Here is a 20,169-nt window from a genome sequence, read left to right on the forward strand (position 1 = left end):
TGGGCACATCCCATCCTCTGTGGCACATCATATTCCAGGGGGAGATGACAGATAGCCAGATGTCACACCTTTTAAAATTTTCTTTTATTTTTTAAAATATATTTTTATTGATTTCAGAGAGGAAGGGAGAGGGAGAGATAGAAACATCATTGATGAGAGAGAATCATTGACCAGCTGCGTCCTGCATGCCCCCTACTGGATATTGAACCCATAATCCAGGCATGTGCCCTGACCAGGAATCGAACAATGACCTCCTGATTCATAGGTGGATGCTCAACCACTGAGACACATCCGCCAGGCTGTTTATTTATTTTGAGAGAGAGAGAGACAGACAGAGAGAAACACCATTCGATCGGTTGCCTCCCATATGCATCCCAATGGGGTATTGAACCCGCAACTTAGGTATATGCCCCTACCAGGGACCAAACCCAAAATCTTTTGGTGTACAGGGATGATGCTCCAACCAACTGAGCCACTGGCCAGGGCCAGAAGTCACACGTTTTGAATGAGGCTTTTAAGCTGACCTCAACTAGTTTGGGCCAAAGTAACACTTGACAAGTATTTGTTGAGCATCTTTCCTGTGCCAGGCCTTTGCAAGATGTCCAGAACACTGCGGTGAATAAGACAACCAGCTCCTAGCTGAAGGGGTAGAAAGAAAAAGGCAACAAAAAATGTGCTGAGTGTCTTCCTCTGCCCCTCCTTGTCCATCTTGCCACATACCAGGTAAGATGAAGTGAGGTGCTTGTCCCCAACCCTTCCTAGGACAAGACAGGTACTCTTCACAGCTCCTTTTCACTGGATTCCTGCTCAAATGGCCTGTGGGGTGATGCCCCTCCTGCTGCCACCAGGCCTACTTTACCACTCCTTGCTGCCTTCCCTTAATCCTGTTTGTTCTCACTTCTGCAGAGCACCTTCATTAAGTTCATTAATTACTCCATTTGCATATGCCCATTGGGGAAACCAAATAAACTAATAGATGAAGAAGCTATTTTAGCTGGAATGGTCAAGAAATGTCTCTCTTGTCCAGCCGGCATGGCTCAGTGGTTGAGCATCGACCTATAAATCAGGAGGTCAGGGTTCGATTCCTGATCAGGGCACATGCCTGGGTTGCAGACTTACCCTGCACAAATTTTGTGCACTGGGCCTCTAGTCTACACTAATAAAAGAGAAACATGCAAATTGGTGTCACTCCGCTATGCCCACCAGCCAATCGGATGAGTATACAAATTAACCCAACAAAGATGGTGGTTAATTTGCATACGCAGGCGAAGAGCAAAGACCGGGTGGAGCGAAGACTGAGGGCTCCGGAAGGCTCCGGCGGAGCGGAGACTGAGGGCTCTGGTGGAGCGGAGACTGAGGGCTCCGGCGGAGCAGAGACTGACGGCTCCAGAAGGCTCCAGCGGAGCGGAGACTGAGGGCTCTGGAAGGCTCCAGCGGAGCGGAGACTGAGGGCTCTGGCGGAGCGGAGACTGAGGCCTCCGGCATAGCGGAGACTGAGGGCTCTGGAAGGCTCCGGGGGAGTGGAGACTGAGGGCTCCGGCAAAGCAGAGACTGAGGGCTGAAGAGGCTTGGCTTCTCTACTGTGGCCGGAGTGAAGGCCTGGGTCCCGGGTGCCGGAGGAAAAACGGTGCCGGCAGCCAGGGTAAGGGAAGGCCTATTGCACGAATCTCTTCGTGCAATGGCCTCTAGTATATACATAAAAAAGGTCTCTCTTGGGGAGGAGATAAGAGGGGGTGCAGGGGTGTTAAGAGGTGAGGGGGAAAGGAGGGACATCTAAAGCATTCCTATTGCTTTAGAATCCACAGCCCAGACCCACTTTCCTTCATGAGCATAGCTGGGGAGCAGGATGAAAGTCCTGAGCTGAGAGATAGGATGTCAGGCCCCAGGGAAGCAGCAAGGAGGAAGGCTGTTTGGAGATACCTCTGAGAGGGGGAAGCTGCCCAAGGTGAGCCTGCCAAGGTCAGTCGGTGGAGGCTGCTTGTGAAAGCCTTTCCCCCTGCTCCGTGCACACCTCCCCACCCCACCCCATCCCCCATGGATTGCCACACGCCTGGGCCCCCAGGGACCCCATCCCAGTGCTGGAAGATCCCGGTTGGGGTTGTGGAGGTAGAAAGGGGCCTCTTCATCTCCACCCCCTACCCTGTCCCAAGCCAGTGAGGGGACTATGGGATGGAGGGGGCTTCAGAGGAGATGCTGAGGCAAAAAGAGCCAGGGCTGGCTGAGGGCCTGTGCATCTCCTTTTCCACAGGCCAGTCACTCCCCGTCACCCTCGCCAGCCCCCAGCAGGCAGACCTCTCTCTCCTCTCAGTACTCAGCCTGGGCTGCTCCAAAGTAGGAATGGTCCACCTGGGTGGGACTCCTGGTGGCCACTCTCAGCTGCTCCTATAAGCAGGCCTGGCCTGGCCTCAGAAAAAACTTCAGTGGCACATAAAAATTCCCCAGGGCTAACCCATGGAGAGATGGCGGGTATTTTCAGAGGAAAATGCTTGCAACTGGCCACCAATTCTGGCTTCAGGGAGCAGCAGAAGTATCCTAGGACTTGGGGAAAGGAGGGCTTCCTAATGAGGAGAGACCTTCTTTTATAAATAGAGATCTGGGGTAGGTAGAGGCAAGCCCAACATAGACTGGGTCCATTCCCCACGCCCCTCAAGCCAAGCTTTGCCCCCAACCCAGCCTCAAACTGTCCAACCCACTGCCCCCACACCTAGCACTGTCACCGCCGGCCAGGCCATCCAACCCTGCTGCAATCGGGACGGTTTGCAAAACGCCTGCGAGCTCCCGCTTTGTCACCATCTGAGGTTAGGACTGTACTCAGGAGATAAGCCCAGGCCCCACCCGCCTGTCCCGAGTGAGACTGCTGGCCTGCTGCAATCGGGACGGTTTGCAAAACCCCTGCTGGCTCCAGCTCTGTCACCATCTGAGGTTAGGGCTGCACCCCAAGATAAAGTCTAGCCCCGCCCACCAGCTCTGCCTTCCAACCTCCCAAGCAGCCTTTCTCAGACCCAGAGGTCCTCTCCTCACCTCTTCTTCCCTCCATCCCTAGCCTCACCTTTGCTCATTTTCCTCATCACCATCTTCTCTCCTCAGTCTCCATCTCGTCTCCTCACCTCCCATCTCCCATCCTCATCCTTCCTCCTCCCTCAGCTCCCTCCCTGCCTTCCCACTACAGTCATTGTTTGCCCCCCAAAATACTTAATAACATCTACTCCATGCCAGGCACTTTGCTTGTTATGGGAGCTACGGGATAAACAAGGAGGACGGTCCTTGTCCTTGTGGGGCTTACAGATTCGTGAGGGGGACAGACGAACGGAATCTCACAAGTAAATATATAACTCTAAATTGTGGACAGTGCGATGTGGCAAAAGTAAAAAGGTGACTGTAACAGATATGTGTAAGGGCTCTTGATTTGAAAGTGTCAGAAAAGGCTTCTTTGAGGAAGTAATATATAAGTGATTATCTAAAAGGTAAGTAGGTATCCGTCTGGCAAAAAAGTGGGGTTCCTAGCAGAAAGAGTATGCAAAGGTCCTGAGCTACAGGTTCTTCCCAGTCACTGACAGAGACTGGGGAGGGGCAGGCAGACTAGACAGGGACCGGGGGGAGGAAGGAGAGGTCAGAGAGGGGCTGAGACCACATCCTGCTCCAATAGATGGGATCCAGAGCACCAGAGGGAGGAAACACCTTCCAAAGGAAGATTTTTTTCCTCCTAATGAGAAAAAAGGGATGGCAGCAGACACAGGTAGGTTAGTAGCAGGCAGAGGCTGACTTCTATCTCCCAGGGGAAGAAGAGGTGACTGCAAGTGACTGAGCAGGAGGCTCAGAGGAGGCTTGAGGATATAAAATCCTAGTTGCTGAGGGTGGAAGAGGAAGCTGATTGCTGATATTTCTGACTTGGAAACACACAGCTAAAGTGGATGATGACAAATTTGGAGTGACAGCTGCCTGTTCTGGGCTCGATTTCCTTCAGTTGTCCTTAGCGGCTCGGCAACAAATGGATCTTATCCAGGGAGGTGGGATGGACAGGACAGACTGGGAAGGGGACCTGAAGGCACTTACAAAACAGGGGTTTAGTGGTGAACCTGGAAGCTAAGGTGGAGAGGAGAGATGAAAAGACAGGAAGGGCCAGTGGTTCCTCAATGAGCTCGTAGAACAGCTGCAATGAGCCGACTTGAGCAAACAGACCATAAGGAAAGGAGATCATATCAGAGTGGGATGATTGATTCGGTTATTTCATAGGTGCTACAGTTTCTGGTGATGATAAGGCTCTGGGCATGACTCTGGGAGTGGCTTGCCAAGGTGGAATTGAGAAGAGTGTTCGAGATAAAAGGGTGAAAGAACTGAGAGCTCAGCATCCTAGATGGATCAGCCCTGTGGTTGATACACCACGTAGGACAACTGCTCTGCTCAGCCCCATTCGCTCTCCGCCTCCCACATTGTCCAACATCCCACATCATCTCTTTCACCTCTGCCCCTTCCTCATCAACATCCCCTCTCCTTATACCTAACTTCCTATCTCCATGCCCTTCCTCACCTTCATCCCCATCACTCTAACTTCCATTCTCCTAACTCCACCCTCTCTTATCATAGCCTTCACCTTCTCCTTGCCCATGAGCTCTCCTCATCTCCACCTTTTCTCTTCAGCCTCATCTTTCTCATCCTGTTCCTCTCATCACAGCTTTATTTCTCCTCCACGCTGGGCCCTTGAGGAGCACTACTGCATGATGGGTTAAAGCTTGTGCTCAGGAGCCTTCCTATGTGGGTTCAAATCTCACATTTTACCACCTACCTACGTTGACTAATTTCGCTGTGCCTCAGTTGTAAAACTGGGACTATAATGATACCTACACTGTATGGTTGCGGAAAGTTTAACATGTGTCTATAAGTGCTTGGAACAATGGGCACAAAGGAAGTGCTCAATAAAATTATTATCCGCCCCCTCTCTCCTTATCTCCTTGCTGTAGCCTCACTTTCATCTCTCACCTCCACTACCTCTCTGCACCTACTTCATACCTCGTCAAAGAAGCAGAGATGAATCAGCTTCAGCAACCCCCCCCCACCCCCCCGAGTCTAGCAAGGAAACAAGCACAAAAATAAGTGTCAGGAGATTATAATAAGAGCTACTTCAAAGATGTGAAAGAAATGCTATTAGTGACCAGAGGATGTGCAAACTAACTCAGCTTGGGGAATAAAGTCTCCACAGGCAGATAGCCTCTCTGCTGGATCTTTAAAGATGAGGAAGAATTTGCCAGGCACATTCAGCAGAGAGGTATTCCAGCAGAAGGCTTTCCTTGGGCTTCTTCTGTGAGAAGGTAGGGAGTTGTGTGAGTGTGTGTGAAGTTAGGGTGAACCCCTACCCTGGCGGGGCGTACCCTCCTCAGTATGACCACAAGGGGGCAGCAAAGCACAGGCGGGGCTCCAGGTGGGAGCCAGAAAACCTGAAGAGAGCCACACAGACCTTGAGTCCATCACCTCAAAGTTTTGTTCACAGTTGCCCTGCCCCAGTCAGGAGAGAAAAACGCTTCTTCCAACATTTGGAGAAAAAGACTAGGTTTGTCTTAGAGAAAAAACAAGAATCAATTTTTTAAAAATATTGCAAAAAAACAGACAAAAAACAAGAGTCCCCTAAAGATTTTTACACATGATGATAAGAATGGAATATTTCTCCACTGAGTTAAAATGTCTATAGAATATGCACGCTTTACTTGACTTCGTTACCATAAACCAGACATTGTTCTCAGCACTTTACAAATCTTACTCCTCATAAAAACACTATCAGGCAAGTGCAATCAATCATCCCCATGTTTTAAATGGAAAAACTGAGGCATTTGACTAACGTTAGATAGAGTGGCCAGAGCTGGTTTGGCTCCGGAGTTTGGATACCTCAAAACTGAAGCATTTGACTAACTTTACATAGATAGAGTGGGCCAGAGCTGGTTTGGCTCCGGAGTTTGGATACCTCCCTTGTAATGGATAGTGCCAGCCACAGCTCTGGAATGTGAGAGTGTAACATTCAGTCTCCCCAGCCTTCTCTGTCAGGAATGAGCTATTCTGTCTTACGTCACTGCAACCTGGACCTGCCTCTCAAAAGTTAAATAATAGGGTTAGGTTCTGTTCCTTATCCACAAACTGAAGACTAAGCCCTCTGAGCTATGCCGAGTGCTATGGATACAAAGCCAGCCAGGAAGCAGGCCCACCTTGAAAGCGTGCAGGATGTGCAGGGAGAGCCACTAAGCCAACAATTATAAAAGATGACAAGTGTTCTGTTGGGAGCAGGAAGGAGAGGCCGCCTCCCCCTGTGGAATTTTGGCTGGAGGTGTTAAGAAAGGCTTCCCAGCATAATTACAGGGAAGGTAGGAATTAGCCAGGCAGGCGGGGAAGGAGGGGTATCCAGGCAGAGTCAACAGGATGTGAAAGCACAGAATGAGCAAAGAAAACAAAGGGAGTGCCAAGAGTTAGGTGAGGACATCTTTGAATGTTTTCCATCACTGTCCATTTTGAGTCTCCTTTCCCTCCCCACATGCCCGTAAGTGGCTTCTATGAATACAACAGCCTCTCCTTGGAGCTGTCAGTCAACCAACATGTATTTGTTTTTAAATATATTTTATTTATTTCAGAGAGGGAGAGAGAGATAGAAGCATCAGTGATGAGAAAGAATCATTGATGGGCTGTCTCCTACACGCCCCAACTGGGGATAAAGCCTGCAACCCGGGCATGTGCCCTTGACTGGAATCGAACCCGGGACCCTTCAGTCCGCAGGCCGACACTCTATCCACTGAGCCAAACCAGCTAGGGCATATTTGGTTTTTTTAAATCCTCACCCGAGGATATTTTTCCATTGATTTTTAGAGATAGTGGAAGGGAGGAAAGAGGGGGGAAGAAAAAGAGAAACATCAGTGTGGAGAGACACATCAATTGGCTGCCTCCCACATGCACCCCAACCTGAGCCTGGGATCAAATTGCAACCAAGGAAGTGCCCTTGACCAGGAATCTAACCCGTGCCCCTTTGGTGCCCAGGCCAATGCTCTAACCACTTAGTCAAACCAGCCAGGGCCCAACATGTATTTGTTAAGCACCTACTAAGTCTCCTACACAGATGGAGGAGATGCACTAACCTCTGGCAGTTTAGAGTCCACCGGCTCTGATATGGGGCTGGTGAAGTGCAGGTGCCTTGTTTGCCCATCTCCATGGACTAGGCAGATACTTATGAAGCAAAGAATGTCTCACTCCACACACACACACACACACACACACACACACACACACACACACCATTATGTTAAAACCCACATTTTAGTTCTGGGAAGGTTCTGAGGTTGCCCACTCAGAATGGCAGGGGAGCCCTGGCAGGTTTGGCTCAGTGGATAGAGCGTTGGCCTGGGGACTGAAGGGTCCCAGGTTCGATTCTGGTCAAGGGCACATGCCTGGGTTGCCCGCTTGATCCCCAGTAGGGGGCGTGCAGGAGACAGCCAATCAATGATTCTCATCATTGATGTTTTCAATCTCTCTCTCCCTCTCCCTTCCTCTCTGAAATCAATAAAAATATATTAGAAGAAGGAGGAGGAGGAGAAGGAGGGGGTGGGCAGGGGAGTTAGGATGAGAGAAGGAAGCTGGTTAGGTGAATTCCTTCGAAGGTGGGCCAGGCCTTGGGAATAACACTGCCCCTCACCCAGCTCTGCACCTCTGGCACCTCTGGGAAGAGACAACTTTGGCTCTTGTGGTTCACATCCGACCTCCTGGCAGGAATTGTAGATTTAGTCAACAACACTCAAATCTTGAAAAAATAAGCAAAAGTGGTGGGAGGAGATATGCAGAGAGATGGTAAAGAAAGGAAAGCCAGAAATCAGTGAGGGAGGGAAGAAGGGGCCGGAAGAGAGCCTCAGGGCAGGCTCTGGAAGACACCAACAGAAGATGCTGCTGCTGCTGCTGCTGCTGGGGGCTGCCACACGCAGGTGTCTACATGATGAGACACAGAAGTCTGTGAGCCTTCTCAGGCCACCTTCCTCCCAACTTCCCTCGAACATCCGCTCTTCCCCTTTCACCTTCCCTGGCTCTCGTGATCCTCAGCCCCTCCGAATCCAAACCTGCCATATAAGAGACCCTGTGTCCGGTGGAGCTTGGGATCCTGAGGGAGATGGGATGGGTGGGGAATCCCGAGCCCTGGCCGCAGTGAGAGAGGCTGCTCAGCGACTCCAGGGTGTCCTAGCAGGTGAGTGGATGAACAGGAGTCAGGGAAGGCTGAGGAACAGAGGGAACTGAGGCAGAAAGCCACCACAGAAGAGGAACTGGAACTCCAAGATACTGAGGTGAAATGGACCTTTCATCTTGTTTAGTGCCTCCAGTGCAAGGACCCCTGCTTTTGAGCCGAGACCCTGCACAGTACTGCCATGCTGTCTGGGGAGACCCAGATACTCCAAACTACCACAGGTGAGTTCATGTCATTGTGAATGTATACAATGCCTCTTCAGGGTACCCAGAAATGTCTCCAGCTTACCTACAGATATTCATTCTTTGCAGATGCAGCCTCTTGAACCCAGGGTACAAAGGAGAAAGTTGCCTGGGTGCAAAGGTGAGATTACATTCTCAGCTTTGGAGATCTGAAGATCTAGAGCCTGCTTAGATCTCTCCAAGACCAACAGCATCAGAATTACTTAATGTGCTCCCTAGCAATACAGGTTCCTGAGCCCCGTGTCCCTTTGGCAATTTATTAAATCAGAGATTTGGGGTAGGGCGGGTGACGGTAGAATTCCTCATTCTAACCAGCCGCCTAGATGACGCGAAGACACACTGGACGTAGAAACTCTTTGCCCCTCACTCCTAGTACCCAGTTTCCTATTGTCATATCTTCCAGCCCATCTGCTAATTTAGATGTCACATTTCACTCCCTGCCAGATCCCTGATGCCCATCTCCGTGGTTATGCTTTGTGGCCAGAGCAGGGTCCTCCGCAACTGATCCAGCCAGATGGGCCTGGGGTCCAAAATACCGATTTTCTCCTGTATGTGCGGGTTGCCCACACTTCCAAGTGCCACCGAGAGGTGAGGTTCAAATCAAATCCCTTTTCCCTACTCTGCCTCTCTTAATCTTAAACGAGGGGCAAGGAGCATAAAAGCAGTTTTTATTAAATTGTGCTTATTTGGCGTAACTTTGGACATGCTGATGAAGGTTAGGTGAGGGTTAAAAACCCTCTAAAGTTTAAACCATCCCTTGGTAACACTGAACCTCCATTTTCAGGAAGATTTCTTCTATGTTACCCCACTTCTCTCCTTTCTGCCCATACATTGTCCTGAATCATCCATCCACAGCCCTCTATCATTGCCTATGCTGCCTGCTGCCAGCTGGACTCAGAAGACAGGCCCCTTGCTGGTACCATTGTCTACTGTGCCCAACATCTCACCAGCCCCAGCCTCAACCATAGTGACATCGTCATGGTGACTGCTGTATAGTGACAGGTTGGGTGAGGTGGGGCAGGTCACTCAGCTTCCCATGAAGTGGAAGAACCTATTAAGGATGGAATAGGCTCTCTCCCTCCCCAGAGCACACCTGCCCATGCCTTTCCCTTCCCTTCCCTTGTCTTCCCTTCCCTTCCTTTCCCTTGTCTTCCTTTCTGTTCCTTTCCCTTCTCTTCTCTTCCTTGTCTCCTCCACCTCCCCACCCAAGGCAAGTTGCCATTAGCTTCCTCATTCCCAAGCTCCAAGGACCCTTTCATTATCTCAATAAAAGGTGTCTCAAGTTCTAAGAAGTGATGGGGCAGAGGGGCTATAGAGTGGCTGGCTAATCCTGTTGCAAATCCAGTTCCCTCACTCTGCTGTCATTTGTCCTTAGGCCACACTACACGAATTGCTCCATGCCCTGGGTTTCTCTGGACAACTCTTCAAGAAGTGGCGGGATTGCCCCTCAGGACCCAGCGGTAAATGAGAGGAATGAGGAAGAGGCCTTCCCACAATGTCAACTACAAGGAATCACTACTATCTCATGAACTTCTTCCTTCCAATTCCACCTCACCTTTCCTCATATTGCCTTCTCCCCTTTCTGTACTCAGTTGGAGAGAACTGTTCTACAAGGCAACAGGTGACAAGGCGAGATGAGTGGGGACAGCTGCTTCTCACCACCCCAACTGTTAGCCACAGCCTGGCCAAACACTTGGGAGTGCTAGGGGTTTCACTGGGTGCCCCCTTGGAAGAAGAGGTGAGAATAAGAACACCTTGGGGTGATGGAAGGAAGAGGGAGTAGCCAGGTAGCAACCAGCTGACTCCTCCACTAGGGCCCTTTGTCTTCACACTGGGAGGCCCGACTACTCCAAGGCTCTATAATGACCGCTATCTTCGATGGTGCCCAGCGCACTCGACTAGACCCAATCACTCTTGCTGCTTTCAAAGACTCAGGCTGGTACCAAGTCAACCACAGTGCTGCCGAGGAGCTGTTGTGGGGCCATGGTGAGAAATACGGGAGCATTACAGAGGGCACACATGACCGAAGTCAGCTTGGGGGAAGTGAGAGACGCTGGAAAGAATATCTGCTGCTAAGATGTAATGGAGGCTGTAAGCATAGCTAGCACTGGAGGAATGTTTGGGGCTTCATTTGTTTTGAATGTTCTTTCTCCCTCTCTCTCAAAAAGGATCTGGCCGGGAATTTGGCCTGGTGACCACATGTGGGAGTGGCTCCTCAGACTTCTTTTGTACTGGCAGGTATGTGTGCCGAGTGGCTGAGGGGCTGTGCAGCTGTCAGTGATCCGAGTGTCACTCTACCATTCCTCCCGTACAGCGGACTGGGCTGCCACTACCTGCACTTGGACAAGGGAAGCTGCTCTTCAGACCCTGTGCTGGAAGGCTGCCGCATGTACAAGCCCTTGGCCAACCGGGTGAGTCGATTAGAAAACAGTGAAACTGAATGGACCTAGAGAGGAGTCAACTTCAAAGACATCGAGACAAACACTATTCTATCTTCTGCCCTGCTCTTCAGAGTGAATGCTGGAAAAAGGAAAATGGATTCCCACCTGGGGCAGAGAATCCCCATGGGGAGATCTACCATTCCCAGAGTCGTTGCTTCCTTTCCAACCTCACATCACAACTGCTCCCTGGGGACAAGGTCAGACCTCCCTCTCAGATCCCACACCTGAAGGAAGAGGAACTCACTGGCCAGTGCTACTTACATCAATGCACAGAGAGGGGGGCCTACAAGGTGCAGTTGGAGGGATCCCCCTGGGTCTCATGCCCTCCAGGAAAGGCTATTCAGGTGGGTGTCATAGGTGAAAAAGCTGTAGCACACTGGCTAAAAGAAATTTGGAAATGTCTGTACAGTGGTACTAACCAAACTATTTTCTGTTCATTTTTTACCAAGTAACCTCTGAGCCCAAGACTCTGATCTAGACTGTACATTTTCTTAGGAGGACTTGAGCAAGTAACTGACTATAACCTGCTACATGTTTCCTTGTAGATACCTGGGTACTATGGTCTTCTCTTCTGTCCCCGGGGTCGGCTGTGTCAGACTAATGAAGATACAGATGCTGTTACTTCCCCATCTATGAGTCTTTCAACCCAAGACCTGTTATTCAGGCTGTCTTTCGGATTAGCTGGGCCCCCAGGCCATTCCCTAGGGAAGGAAGAAGGACAAGAGTTGACTGAAGCAATCCTGCAGTCTCTGGTGAGCAGAGGAGGCGCTAGAAGGTAAAAAGGGACAATTCAGGCTGAGGATTTTTATGATGGGCCATAGAGAATGCTTAAGTCCTTTACTTCACAATTGTCTTCTGGAGATTTTCTGTTCATCCCACTCCTAAGCCTGCATGTTTCATGAGATATAGCCTTCCAGGGACTATCGCTCCATTAATAGATCCAAATGTCTATTTAGGTGCTATTTCCACAGCCCTTCAATTACCACTAGTCTGGTGTTCACTGTGCATATGTGGAAGCCCCCTGGTTGCCAAGGGCCTTCGGTTGGTATGCTGCACAGGGCCCTGACCCTGACTCTCCAGAAGAAGCCTCTAGAAGTATATTATGGAGGAGCCAACTTTACCACAGAATACAGCAAGTAAGATAACATTGCATGTATTTTTTTTTCCAATTCCTAGTCCAGATGTTTGAAATTGTATTTATTAAGCACCTACTCATGTGTATACATGAGTTTATACAGGATTATTTCAGGAAATAAGGATCCCTGACATGATTATCTCTGGCCTATCATTATAGGACACCCCTCCCATCATGATAGTGGAGTTCCCCCATCTCTAGGACATAGGGATCCTACCACCCCTTCTTTTTTTAAGTACTATCCAGGCACCAGGTCTAACTACCTAAACACCAGTTTAGCCAACCTTCCCCTTAAGCCACTTCCCTGTCAAGTTAAGTCTCCTTCCAACAATCTAAGATGCTGAAGACTTGGATATTGGTCACATTCCTATTTTCAGGTTCTGTAGTCACTCTTATTTTCTGTTTAGTTTACTGTTTGCATAAAGCAGGGTTTTATGAGCTCTATGTATAATAAAGCCCTTCACCTCCTAAGCCTAGGCATTATTCCAAGCCAAATATTACTTTTGTTCCTAGGTTCCTGGTTACCTCGGGTCATAATTCCTCCATGATCCACCTAGGTTTGTCAGTAGTGCTCTGCCTAATGCTGCTTATCCTGGTGGGTGCACTGGGAACCGTGGCCTATCAGAAACGACCTACTCTTCAGGTGGGACCATCTGCCCCTTACCATTCATCAGAGCTCCAAAGCCCAAGGGGCTCATTTGGAGGAATAAGGGAGGTGTGATGTTACCCAGAGCATGATGGGGGCAGGACAGATTATTTCTTGGAAGACAACTGGATGGGAGTCAATCTGCTAGCTACACTTAAGTTCTACTTTTCTCAGAATGCCTCTTTTCATACTGGGTTTGCAATGAAAAAACAGGTAGAGACTTATGATTCCAAAGATTCATTCTTTATTTTGATACAAAAAAATAAACCCTTCAACCTCTAAAGAATGTCACTTTTTTTTTTCATATTGTTATAGAGCAAACTTACAGAATATCTTCTAACAGCTCCAAGGATATCACATATGCTTTTGGAAAAAGTCATTACTATTTGGATTCAAACATACATCAGTGTGGAGGAAGGAATAATTATCTCCCTCTTCTGATTTTTCCATAATTTCTTCTAAATCATCACAGGAAAAGCTAGTGGTTAGGATGTCATATAATTATGCCTGAATCTGCTAAGGGAGGTGAAACCAGACATCTGAATCCAGCTAAATATAAAAACATGACCTTTTATTGCTCTTCTCTCCTGCTTCTGGAGTAGGAAGGTTCTACTTTATATCCCCATGGGCCAGCAGTAGGCTTGAGTTATGTGTAGGTGCCTTTTGGTTATAGTTGCAAAAGAAGCCATTAAATTCTTGAGGGTTTGACATCTCCTGTAAAGCCTGGAAAGAAGTAAGCTAGAGGCAGACTGCTACTCTGGATTTGCTTAGATGGAAAACATTTACACTAGTAGTCCAGCGGATGTGCTGTAAACATTGAAATAACCAGGCCTGTATTAGTCAGCAAGCTCAGTCAGTGAATCAGGATATCATCCCCAGACCTTTAAGTGGCACATCTGAAGTTCTCACTGTAGAGTTGTGGCTTCGGCTCCATCAACTATGGTTGTCTTCTCTGTCTTTAATGCCTATCAGTCTTTACCAGCTGTAGCAGCCACTGCTTGGTAAAACTTTGCCACGAAGTCTGGCTCACTGACCTCCAGCTGCCTGACAAATTCATTGCGCTCCTCCTCAGCCCAACCTCGAAACCACTGATCCCAAAGACGTAGTTGGCACTCAAAGATACAAGGTGGTCGGTTGGCTCCAGACACACTAAGCTGCTCCAGACCTTCTAGCAATGGCTGTAATTTTCCTGGCACTGCTTTAGTTACCAGGTCTTGTAGGAAACGTTCACGCTGGGGACCTGACCAACTGGCAAACCAGTGAAGAATACACTTCATTTCCTGGGAAGTGATGTAAGACATTGGGGGAAGGGAAGAGTTAATAGAATTGCCTGGCACTGAGGGTAAGAGAGAAGAGAAGGATAGCTGCATCGAAGATGATGATTCCAGTGGCATCCTGAAACATAAAAGCAGTTATATACTCTTTAGAGAGATCAACCAAAATATAACTTCCCAACAACAAGGAATCTTATCACATTCCCATCAGCATTTAAAAGAAAATTACTTTGCCTGGCCGGCATAGCTCAATGGTTGAGCATCGACCTATGAATCAGGAGGTTATGGTTTGATTCCTGGTCAGGGCACATGCCCAGGTTGCGGGCTCAATCCCTAGTATGGGGGGTGCAGGAGGCAGCCAATCAAACAACCATTGATGTTTCTATCTCTCCCGCTCCTTTTCTCTATGAAATCAGTAAAAATATATTTTTTAGCAGCCAATCGATTCTCTCTCACCATTGATGTTTCTATCTCTCCTGCTCCTTTTCTCTATGAAATCAGTAAAAATATATTTTTTTAAAAATTACTTTTCACCAATTCAATTTACCGGGAAACAGGGTCCTTTATTTCAGTTGTTATCCAACGACTTTAGAGAAATTTTCCGAGAATAACTTCATTTTCTATTTGCCAACCTTCCTCTCTTTTTCAAACCTATTACCCTCCCTAACCACTGTTTCCCTCCATCATCCTTATAATCTAAAAATAAACAACACTTTTTCAAATGACCAAAAATTTTTTAAAAAATATATATATTTTTTATTTCAGAGAGGAAGGGAGATTGAACTCACAATCAAGGCATATGCCCTGACCGGGAATCAAACCATGACCTCTTGATTCATAGGTCAATGCTCAACCACTGAGCCACACTGGCTGGGCAAATGACCAAAATTTTTGGACTAAATTCTATTTCATGCATAAGCATGCCTCCCATTTATTAGACTATAGCAATGAAAAAAAAAAAAAACAGCCTTGTACAGAACTGTGAAAATGCCAAGGGTGAGGGTAGTTTATAGTTTTACTGTAGGATAAACATATATTTTCTCAAAAAAACCTCTTTCCCTTTGGCCATATCAACTCTCAGTTTAGATAATTAAAAATCACTTCTTCACTTCTCCAAGATGTTTGATGCTATCAGGACCAACATCTGGCCATTTTTCCTGAATGACATCAATTATGTCATCTGTAAAGTCTCCTTGAATGATGATTTCATCCTCTTGTTACTTTGGCACCACAGGAGAATTTTTGAGGGAAAAAAAAGATATTTGTGCTTCTTTAAGATCAATTTCAAAAGTTGCAAGGCCAAATACTCTTGTTACATACATCTTCTTTGCTCTGGGAATTGTGGCTATGGTAACCTTGAGTTATGTGTAGGTGCCTTTTGGTTTTGTTTGACCCCTTCCACCACCTCTCTTTTGTTTTTTCTTCTCTTCCTCTTTCCCTGCTGTTCCTTGACCCTCAATAATTCCAGCTTCTCCAATACATTTCTTGCTCGTTTTCTCCTGCCTATTCCTATGTTTCAGACTGAGTAAAGGCAAAAAAAACCAATTATTAATGTTGGTCTATCACATCTTCCCTAAGTGAAAAAAAGGAACCCATTTTTTAATCAAGTACATGCAGCTGGTCAGGGAGGATCTAGATACTAATCATTCCAGCAATATCAACAGTGAAGGGGAAAAAAACACATTATATAACATTTATCTATTTATATAAAGGACTAAGCAACCATCCGACTGGCCACTAGGTTATGACGTGCACTGACCACCAGGGGGCAGATGCTCAACTCAGGAGCTGCCGAGCTGTGGTCACTTGGCAGTGGCGGTTCTGGGGTTATGCACCCTGGAACCAGAGAGGAGAGAGCCTGATTCTGGGAGTGTCACCTGAGAACTGCCTTCTTGCAATTCCAGGACCCCTTGGGCCAAGGGACTCCACCTGCCAGAGGGACCCCGCTCACTCCACAGATGCCCTTCGAGTCGAGGTGCTGCCCTAGGTGTGGCCAGCTGGGGAGGGACAGAGGGAGGTTGGCCCCAGGGCCTGTTCAGCCCGTCCCACCCCGCCAGACAGCTTCTAATTATTTTCCTTTCAATGTGCACAAATCCGTGCACATGGGGCACTAATACACACACACACACACACACACACACACACACGCACGCATGCACACACACACACCTCCTTTGCAATATGCATATAACTTCTAAAATATGCCAAGAATTTCATAACATCCATTACTTCCTTATACTTTCTGTAAAGCACCAGGAAAAAATTAAAGAGCAGAATAAGTGATGGCCGCCTGGCCCAAAATAAAAGAGTAAGATAAACAAGAGAATAACCTGTTTATATAAGGCTGAAAAAAGTCTAATTGGTTTGGTGGCTTAAGGATTGAACAATGTTACTACACTGCTGTAGATGACAATTCATGTCTTTGAAAATTTGTCCTTAATGTTTAATATAATACCTATTGAGCCCAGGGGAGGTGGCTCAGTTGGTTGTAGCATCCTCCCATGGCAAATTCGATTCCTGGTCACCGCACAGGTTACAGGTTCAATCCCTGGTCAGAACACGTTTGGGAAGCAACCGATTGATGTTTCTGTTTCTCTTTCTCTCCCTTCCTCTCTCTAAAATCAAATTTTAAAAAGTTAATATAATACCTATTGATGCCCTGACACTGATTTGCACCACTAATGCAACTAGGTCAGCCAACCTGAATAGTTTCCAAGGCCCATAATTGAATCTCCAACAATGAAAACCTTAAACTACTATTGTATATGAACTATTTTACTGTTTGTATTTCTTCTACTGCAAATTGGATTATTTGCAGTGAGAAAGAAAGGAACCCCCGAGCAATAACATCAGTTCAGTACCAAAACAGTCCTGAGAAAGGCTGTCTTTTTTCAGTGGCCTTAACAGGAAGCAATTCCTCAGAAAGGAACTTTACTCTCCTTTCCGGGGAAAGGGAGAACTTTTCCCAAGTCTTGGCTTCCATGGCAAACTCAAGTTCAGTGATCATGAATTACTTCAATCTGAGTCCGAAGACACGGTGCTGCCACTTGCCCACTTTGGAGGCCACCAAGCCTGGCATTTCGAAGTATGAAAGAACAACGTAGCCTTAGATGGGAGTGGTGGGGATTTAATAGGATGGGAGGCGGCAACTGTTTCCGTAGAAGAGCGGGAGACTTGCCCTACGAGGGTGACCCGCAAACACCGAGTCTCACCCAGCCCAGGGAGGGGCTTCTACCCCGCTTACCTCCCCTTTCCTCTCACAGGGCACCGAGAGACCATCAGAGTACTTAGGCTCCAACTATCGCCACCGCTTCCATGTTTCCTGAAAACCCTAAGCAAGGCCAGCCAGGCAGCCCACGCACTTCCGGTCCCGGACCAGCTCCAAACACCCAAGCACCTCAGCGCCTCAGCTTTAGGTCCGAAGAGAGCCGAATGACTCCGATCATGGTTATGCCAAAGTCGAGGGCTTCCGAATAGATTCGATTCAAAGCCTCCGTGAAACGGAGATAACCGAGTTCTAAAAGCAGGGCGAGGGAGGGGGGAGCATCTAGGAGGATGGAGAGAACCGATTGGTGCCGATGTGGAGACGGAAACACCCGAGCAGTTCCGGAGGAACCCGGAGAGTTCTGAGTGGTAATCGAGGGGTTGACTACGGCAGTGGGCGGGGTCAGATCGGTACGTTCGAAGGGCGTTGGCGGAAATTACCGAAGATGCCCGAAGCCGTCGGGACGGACCCGAGTACCTCACGCAAGATGGCGGAGCTGGAGGAGGTGACTCTGGACGGGAAGCCTCTTCAGGCGCTACGGGTGACCGACCTGAAGGCCGCACTGGAACAACGAGGCCTAGCCAAGAGTGGGCAGAAGAGTGCCCTGGTCAAGCGGCTCAAAGGGGTGAGGAGACGGCTTTGCCGGGGTGTCGGAGGGGAGCGGACCCGGTAGAGACGAGTCTCTGCCGCGGCGCAGGCGCAGTGTCCGGGCTCGGCGCGAGCTCGCTCAGGCCGCCAGCGCGAACCTCCGGAGCCGCGCGCACGGTGGTTGGCGAGGCTCGCATTGAAATTGAGATAGCGCCGGTTCCCGCCTTAACGGCAGCGGCGCGAGCCCAAAATGGGAGGGTGCGCGCTACTCTCCCGGAGTGTCTTAAGCTCCTTCCTCCTTCCCCCACCCGCTCCTTGTTTGTGTCTGGTTTCGGCGCATGCGCTGCAGAAGGAGTTAAATCCCACTACAACCACCGGCGTTGCTGGCTTGAGGGGGGGCGGGTTGGGCTGGGTCGGAGTTAGGGGTATAGTTGGGCGGAGGGGTTGATGGGCTTGGTATCGGTATCCAGAATAATAGGATTGGAGTAGAGTAAAAGTGTCTGATTATATTAGGAGGTGAGGTGAAGAGAATCCTTAATTTGAAGGGACATGGTTAGAGAGGGGTGTATAATTAATAGGGCATTCAAAAGCAATTTGAGTAGATTGGAGTTCGGCGAATGTTGGTAAGAGGTGAGGCAGGTTGGTATATGTTGGGGATTTTGAATCGGTTTGAGTAAGTTGGGGTGGGATCATCATGCGGTGGATGGGTGGATTGGTGTGTATAGGTTTGTGTGAATGGAGGGAAGATGAGGCTGTCCTGGTTTTAATTAGGGTTAATTAGGATATGTGGTGGGTAGTATTGGGGCTGGGTTGGCTCAAGGGTTAAGTTGGCAGACCGTTGCTTATACACAAGCTGACATTTCTTGTGCGCGCGGGGGTGTGTGTGTGTTGGGTTAGAGCACAGTTTACAGAGTCTGAGCTCATTCTGTTCTGTAGCCTCCTTTTTGAAAATGTTTAAATTTGATAAATCTACGTGTCACTCTTTTGAAAAGAATCTCGAGTAGATCTAGTCCTGGGTAACTGTTTGACCTAGTAATTCAATCAGCCCACAGCCAGTAGCCCCATGTTGGTTTCATGTATTTGAAGCTGACTTGAGTATTTGAAGTAATTTTACCAGATTTAGAAGGAGCACTAGTCAGAAGTGCAGAAGGTAATAGGGATTATAGCACTGGTTCTGTCACTGATTTTGTTACATAGCCAAGTCCCTGATTGTCTCTTGTGTGCCTACATTTTACCTCTGTACATTTGGGAGCAGTAACCATGGCTACCTTTAAGGGTCTTCTGAAGATAAATGAGAACAGTATTAGTGAAGGGCTTTTATGTCCCTGGAAGGTACAGTTTAAGTGTGTATGGTTAGTCGTTGCACTTAATGAAGAGATTGAGGGAGGGGTGGGTTTTTGTTTTTTCTTCTTCTGTTTTCTGACTTTTTGCCCTTTTCTATACCAGGCTCTAATGCTAGAAAATTTACAGAAACACTCAACGCCCCATGCTGCATTTCAGCCAAATTCCCAGGTAAGGAAGAATGTTCATTAGATGGGGTAGGCTCTTTGGATGCACAGATACATGGAAGGACACGATGTATATTTGATGCTTAATTCCTTACCAATATTTCCTAAGTTCCCTGGGTCAGAAATGTTCTCAGACCAGGGCAGTTGAATTCTAATAAAGAATTCAAGAACAGAATCAGAGGAGCTGTTAGTTGATTTCTGATACTTGAAATGGTGTGTGCAGAAAAAATGTGGCTCCAACTGATTAAGTGTTGTACTGGGATCTGAAGTCATTTATTTGCCATTGATTTGGGGAAAATAGTGGTCTTTGAATGTAGATATAATGTAAGGAAAATGCTTGGCTAAGATTTTCCAAGAATTCAATCTTTTGGAAATCATCCACCATTAAAAGTGTTAATACTAACCATAAAGTTACTCCTAAACATTATTAATTGCTCTGTTACTTAGGGCAAGATAATTAACCTTTGAAAGCCTTGGTTTCCTCAACTTCCCTGTGTATAAGATAAAGAGGTTGAACTAGATCCATAGCACTGTAACTGCTCTGCTGGGGTTTTGTGGAGCTGCTTTTTGAGGGCTTCCGAGGGAAGATACCTTTTCCCAAGTAAGGAGAGATTCACACTCCCCTCTTAAACTAGATTAGATCTATTTTTATCTGGTTTGTATATTGAGTTTTTGCATAAGATTTTTTTAGAAGAAATCATCCCACAGTTTAAAAAAACAACAACCTTGAAAGCTAATATTTTAGCTCTATCTTAGACTGTATGATCTCTTAAGATTTTTTTCCATTTTAAAATCTCATCATTGTAGTGTGTCACGCACTTAAAGGAAAAATCCAGATCTTTGTTATTGCAGTGGTGTGCAGCTCCAGTA

General features: G+C 47.7%; 2 protein-coding genes across 8 annotated transcripts in view; one reads left to right on the forward strand and one right to left on the reverse strand.

Annotated features, from left to right (window-relative positions):
• Nucleotides 1-13,124: 13,124 nt before the first annotated feature.
• LOC102254365 (chromosome unknown open reading frame, human C14orf119) lies at nt 13,125-17,720 on the reverse strand. Of its 2 annotated transcripts, none has more exons than XM_014529944.1 (2): nt 17,644-17,720; nt 13,125-14,059 (listed from the first exon to the last, which is right to left on the reverse strand). In XM_014529944.1, exon 2 carries the CDS (start codon nt 14,056-14,058, stop codon nt 13,633-13,635), a length of 426 nt encoding a protein of 141 aa, XP_014385430.1. In that variant the 5' UTR covers nt 14,059; nt 17,644-17,720; the 3' UTR covers nt 13,125-13,632. The 2 variants fall into 2 exon arrangements, with proteins under 2 accessions (XP_014385430.1, XP_005882295.1); XM_005882233.2 differs by lacking the exon at nt 17,644-17,720 and adding an exon at nt 17,183-17,322.
• ACIN1 (apoptotic chromatin condensation inducer 1) overlaps nt 17,429-20,169 on the forward strand; it is a 35,722-nt gene continuing 32,981 nt past the window's right edge. For 4 of the 6 annotated variants that reach the window (XM_005882235.2, XM_014529941.1, XM_014529942.1 and 1 more), the window contains exons 1-2: nt 17,429-17,828; nt 19,238-19,303. In XM_005882235.2, coding sequence (XP_005882297.1) covers nt 17,517-17,828; nt 19,238-19,303 — 378 coding nt within the window. In that variant the 5' untranslated portion in view covers nt 17,429-17,516. Of the gene's footprint in view, nt 17,829-18,233; nt 18,422-19,237; nt 19,304-20,169 lie in introns of those variants that run through there. The other 2 variants (XM_005882234.2, XM_014529943.1) reach the window with 2 other exon arrangements.

Source organism: Myotis brandtii, unplaced genomic scaffold (genome assembly GCF_000412655.1).
Source record: "Myotis brandtii unplaced genomic scaffold, ASM41265v1 scaffold70, whole genome shotgun sequence".
Lineage (NCBI taxonomy): Eukaryota > Metazoa > Chordata > Mammalia > Chiroptera > Vespertilionidae > Myotis > Myotis brandtii.

Bases quoted from the DNA above. Each gene is read 5' to 3' on its own strand.
- LOC102254365 (XM_005882233.2), bottom strand. From the start codon at position 17,217: ATGGTCTCTCGGTGCCCTGTGAGAGGAAAGGGGAG. The intron at 14,060-17,182 runs GTAAGCGGGGTA...TTTATGTTTCAG, and splicing joins CCTGTGAGAGGAAAGGGGAG to GATGCCACTGGAATCATCAT.